At 43.2% G+C, this 5,948-nt stretch overlaps 1 protein-coding gene across 1 annotated transcript in view; it reads right to left on the reverse strand.

The window, feature by feature from the left end:
* SCAMP4 (secretory carrier membrane protein 4) overlaps positions 1–1,966 on the reverse strand; it is a gene marked incomplete at its 5' end in the record, with an annotated part of 8,667 nt that extends 6,701 nt beyond the window's left edge. Inside the window, one exon of the mRNA XM_010182908.1 lies at positions 1,834–1,966. Within this exon, the coding sequence (XP_010181210.1) occupies positions 1,834–1,966 (133 nt within the window). The remainder of the gene's footprint in view (positions 1–1,833) is intronic.
* Positions 1,967–5,948: the final 3,982 nt, after the last annotated feature.

Consider the following 5,948-nt stretch of genomic DNA (forward strand, 5'->3'; position numbering starts at 1 on the left):
AACAGCTACAAAGTTTGGTGGTCATAAAATAACATTGACAATGCAGTCAGGAGAACCTAGTGTGGAAAGCATCGGAACCCAGCTGCTGCTTCTGACATCGAAATTGCATGAGAGTTAAAATAAAACATTGTTTTACTACAAAGAAAATTTCTTCTGAGTAGCTAACAATAATGCTTTATATCCAATGGCTTGGATGTATCTTAAAATTGGAAGGGAAGAAAGAAATTTAATTATTTAATTTATACAGTAATTAGCTGTACTTCTCAAAATTTTTATTTTCAGAGGTTATTTATTCTCTAAAAGTTACTTAATAAAAAAACACACACACAAAAAAAACCAAACCAGCAAGACAAGAGCACCTAGAAAGTTTTAAGGAACTTCAGGTTCTCCCTGCCTGTCAGGTAGGAGTTTGTTCTCCAGTAGTGGGAGCTCTGGTACATGTTTCCTGAAATCACCATCCACCATAATAAAACGTTCACATTCAATTAAAGTAATGAGCATTCAAGCTTCTAGCAACGACTTTTGTATTTCTATTTTTAACAGTGGCCTTTTCTTGTTTACTGCCTTCCCTCCGTATGCGTCTGCCTCTCCATCCCATCCTAAAAAGTCGAGGAGACCCAAAAAGAAAGCGTGCTGCAGACAGAAATGTAAAACTCCTGGTGAAAATGCCAGGTCTCCTAAGCCACGTGTAGAGCAGTTGCCCACATGGCTGGCACCTTTCCAGCCTGTCATTAACTGGAATGAGGGGCGCTTTGTGCAGGGAGAGTCGCAGACAAAGGCAGCTTTACAGCATGCAACATTTAACCAGTTAGTCTGAAGGGACAAGCAGTTTCTTCAGGCAAGAAAATTACAGAGCTCATTTCAGCATCTCTAAATAACGAAAGAACAATGGAGTGATAGATTATGCCATTATTTATGCACACAAATCTCTCTCGTACACACATCCTATGCATCTGGAATAAAAGCCATGCCACCAAATGCATATCTGGCAGAAAACAAGCTTTCCTTCAGTGAGAAGGGTAAATAGGATGACAAGCATTTGGAGAAAAAAAGATAAGCAAGGCAAAAAGATTTTTAATCTTCCAAAGCACTCCCTGTGGTTCCCTAGGCCTGCCACACCATTTTTCAGCCGATTTCCTTCCTTGGAGAAGAATGGTCAATTTTCATGAGTGGCTTTTCAGCGGCTAAGCCAGGCAACACAAGCCTAGAGCCAGGAGGTCTGTTCATACAGAATATCAGCAAACCACCAGCTGGGACCAAGAGGATCAGCGTCCTTCCCCAGCGGGACGGGGAACATTTCGTGGGCTATGGAAAAGGAATAGTATCTAAGGAAGAGACAGCATAGGACTGGAAGACGCTGCTTCGATTGGGAAATCTGTGGGTGGCACAATCAAGGGGGAATTTTAGCCTTCCTATAGGGAGGTGTGGAGACAGGTAGCAAGTAAACAAGTCACATTTATTTCCTTGCCTAAAGTTCTCCTACTCATCATCTTAGTTTAGGTGAATTGGGAATTACTTTAAGAGGGCTATTTTGGGGAGAAAAACATCACCTGACATTAATAAAGGTATCAGATAGTGTCTGCTTTTTTCCTGCTCAAATTTACCAAGACTTTTCTAGCACTGATACTCTCTCCTTTCCTCAAGAGCAGCTCTGTGACAAAGATTCAAGGCACAGCAGCTTAATATTTGTGCATAAAGTTACAGTATTCTAACACGAAATTGTTTCTCATCAACTAATCACAGTCAAAACTTTAAAGCACAGAAGACATTGAGATCTATGGTGTTTTAATACACATATACGTTTTCCCAGCACAGGTTTCATATTCAACTTACAGATCCACACGTGGTAGATTCTCTTCACCAGAGACTGATAATCAATGGGAATTTCATCAGCAAAATTCTGGTAGAAACATGGTTTCAGAGGGATAAACTTGGGAAGCGGTGGGAAGTTATTCACCTTTTCTACAATACAGAAAAACACGTATTAGCTGAAAGCAGAAATGTTCTTGTATGGCAGAGCAAGCGTAATATCCTCCACATCTTCCCAATACAGACACCCCTGAACAAAAATCAAAAGGGGAAACCATCACCAGCTCTGGTCATTCACATCAAACATCTTGTTCTTCTTCCTCAGTAGTGGACACAACATTTAAACTAGCACATGAAAGCCTTAGAGAGAGGAATAGAGATATCCAACTCATGGACTTGATACCTTTACATACCAGTGTAAAGTTATGCGAAAGGCTCTGCAAGACAAAAAAAAACCTTAAAATAAGCTCTAGGGTGAGGTTCCTCAGGAGGTGGGAGAGGCTAGCAACATCTGGAGAAACAAGCTGCACAGAGGTTTTTCGTTACAACCTCTGAGAAAACCAAAGCAGAAGGAAAGGCTGGCGATCGTCCAGACAAGCAGGTTTAGCTCCAGACACAAGCTGTGAGTGGGTGAGCTTGCTGGCGCATGGACCAGGCCTTAGGACCTGTAGTAGATGTCCCTGTGACAGCGCGGAGGGCTGCCTTTGGAAAGCATCTCCCAGACTGGAATTTAGTACTCGGGTATCATCCAGTTCAGGGAAGGCAAGTCAGATGGCAGGGCTGGTTTTTGTTGTGACGAGACTGATGAATGTACCCTTTTTTCTTCAAAAGTCAAGTGCTTTCTGTAAGGCTAAGCCCCAGGGGAGAGAGGAGGAAACAAAAAAAAAGCTTTGCAGTCAGATACAACAAACCAAATGCTGATAGAAGCAATATGGTGAAGAAAAGTTTACCTTGGGAAGAAATTAAATGCCTAAATCCTCTGCATTTAAACTGCTGTCAGCTTCTAGACAGATGTGGAGATTTGCCTGCGTATACGTGTGTGCCTGGATGTGCGTTTCTACACGTTTGGGAATGTTTGCTCTTGCCTTCCAGTGCTGATTAAAGTTTGATCCCAGGGCATTGTGACTAATTGTCTCTAGTCTACTTCAGCCCCAGTAAACAGAATTAAAAACAACCAGAGGAAGAGATGAAGAATGTCCTGGGAGAATCTCCAAATGGCACAGGACATGAGAGGAAATGTCTGAACAAGAACTCTCAGCACAAGAGTTCCCTTCTCTGGCCATTATCTCTGCATAAGAAGACATTTTGCAGGAGCAGCTTCTTTGCTTCGTTTGAAGGTTGGCAGGGAAGCATCTAAAGCTGTAAGCCGTGCTTTAGGAAAGAAAAGGCTTTATTTCATGCAAAGAAAAAGCATATTTTCACACAGAAAATACGGCGAGGATAACGCCCACTGTGAGCACATCAGAAAAAAATATGGAATAATGTCTGAAATCACCAGCCCAACTCAGCTTTTCAATAGATTTTTCTTTATAAAAACAAACATTAAGTCTTTTGCCCCTCCTCACCCATCTCCACTAAATGCATTTTACGTTAATTCAGCTGCCCTCTAAAGCTGGTATTAGTTACTGGTTAACACCTACTGCTCACCCCATCGTATGTCGTGCCAATGTCCCACGGCTGCTTTCAAAGTCCACAGGAATTTGGACTTCTTAGCACTAATTTTTTGTTTGCTATAAACACCTAATGGGCTTTGTCCTGGACAGTCTGTCTCAGCAGCCTACAAAAGGACGTAATGCTGCTGGATCAAAGGAAAGGGCTCAGATTTTAAAGCTAAGGAGACAGCTCTCTAGGGAAGTCAATAAGACTAAGATTAACTGATCACAGTAAAGGCAGGTTTTTTAATAATTTTTTTTTGAGCAATAAGGAAAATTTTGTTCTGTCCCTCTTTAACAGCTGCAGTTGGTTACTTTGGTTCTGCTCTCCTCCATTTCCTCTACAGCACAGATCTGTCATGGGCAGCAGTCTTTAGTACAGAGGTCTCCAAATGGTGGAGTCAAACCCAACGGGCCTGCTGGGCACCAGCCACTGCTGTTTGTCATTTTTCAAACTCACAAAATGCTTCAAGTACTTCCACAACTGTTTGCTAGGTACACAGAGGTTGGGGGTACACCCCTTCTCTGTTGCTGCCCAGCTGCAGTCGAGTGACCACTCTTTTCCCACCCAGAGACCCTGTAGTTTTCAACTGTTCTGAGTTAATTCCAAGAACAGGAAAAAAAAAATCAAATTAAAACACCCCCTTTCATGTCTGACTGCACAGCTCAGAGTGCTACAGCACTCCCATCGAGGCTGGGATCAACACAGGAGATCAAAAAGCATAACTGTGCTTTCAAAAACCACACTGTATTACCAATGGACAGCAGCTGTATGCAAGCCTTGGACTTTCTCTTATCTTAAAAAAGTTGGGAAGAATTTTTTTACCAATTTCACTAGAAGAAAAATTATGATGTATTCATATAAATAGCATAGCTAGAAATGCTGTGGAAAGGTGTTTAGCCTCTGTAAGGAAGGAATTATTCTCATGTATTTTTTTGTGAATACATTCCATCCTCGTAAAACTTTCAAAAAAGTCACACCTGAGGCTTCATCATTAGAACAGTAACCTCAGCTGACAAACCTACAGCACAAAAGTGAATGTGACCAAGGCAAGAGAAGAGAAGTAGCTGAAGAGCTGCAGGGATCACCAAGATCTCAGGAAGGGACACGTCACTTTCCCGATGTGTTATAGCCATCACAGTGCACTGAAAAACATTCTCTGAAACCATTCTCCCTACATTGCCACATTTTGAGGTGCTCTTACCTGCCATTTCTATTAGGAGTGTTCCCTGGTGAAGTTTCAGACAGAAAGCAACAGACCTAGTGGAGAAAGGAAACCAGGTCAGCACCTGTCACTAACCAGCACCCAACCAACCTCCTGGAGTCAGGAGTATCTCCAGTACAGTGTTTGACAGACTGTGAGCTCAGGCTTCCTGCTACAAACTACTCATCTCCGACTGCCCAAAGTAGGCATGCTGGGACCTTACAGAAAGGATCACAATTTCTCCTGGTACATAAAGCTCCACCTGGTAGCATCTCATTCAGCACAACCCCACTGTCAACCACTTTTAAGGCTTGTGTTATTCAGCAGCAAACAAATGTGCTCTTAGTGATACCTGGCAAAGGCTGAGGATGCACAGGCAGCCACTGCCAGGACATGTGTACCTTCCCACTGCAGCCAGAAAACAAGCCAAGGCAGACAGGTCTGGTTGGGACCCAGCAAAGATCATACATCGAAAGAGAAATTTGTAGGAGCTCACCAGACTTAATGCCTCATTTAGGTGCTGGGATGATTTCTTGGCTCCTGGATCCCTGTGGACCTTCTCAACTGCTGAAACAAACAGACAATCACTGTTAGCTGGGAGGTCGACAACCCTTCTTAAAATGCAGATTCATTCTTGCTGTTACCACCATTGACCATGACCGTAATTCTGGAAGAATCAAATCCTGCAAAGATAACTCAGCGTCAGCTGTGTTGCTGATTTTGGCAGAACTGATCACGCAGACGAAAGCGGCAGAGAGGTCTGTGCTGAGCTGTGATTCTGCCCCTTCTTTGTTAAGGATAAAAACACTGTGTGCCCCTACCTGCAAATCCCAGAATGGAAACCCAGAATGCCACAAAACAACCCCCTAAACCAGCACTGCAGGGTCCAACAAGTTATCAAGAACGCAGGAAGTCAAGATTAAAAACTTCCCCTACAAAAATACAACAAACACCACATGCTGCTGCCAGCACCGACAGCAACCGCAGCACCGAGGGCAGAATAGCTGCGTGGTACCCAAAGCCCTTGGGATTTACAGGAGCTTGTTTCCCTTTTCTGCACCTCTGTGCTGCTCTCCCGCACGCCCCGTGTACGGTCTGGAGGTTGCAGAGTTTACACTGGCGCAATTATTTTGTTGGGGTTGCATTTACTTTCCTTTTTAATTGAGCTACTCTAGCACACTCCTTGGTGGAGGCTACAGCACTCTGACAAGAAGTTGGACCTGTATGGGCAGCTTGCTCCTCCTGTACATAGAGATGCAGTTATATACAAGTTAAACTATGT

Source organism: Mesitornis unicolor, unplaced genomic scaffold, assembly GCF_000695765.1.
Source record: "Mesitornis unicolor isolate BGI_N332 unplaced genomic scaffold, ASM69576v1 scaffold27414, whole genome shotgun sequence".
NCBI classification, from domain to species: Eukaryota; Metazoa; Chordata; class Aves; order Mesitornithiformes; family Mesitornithidae; genus Mesitornis; species Mesitornis unicolor.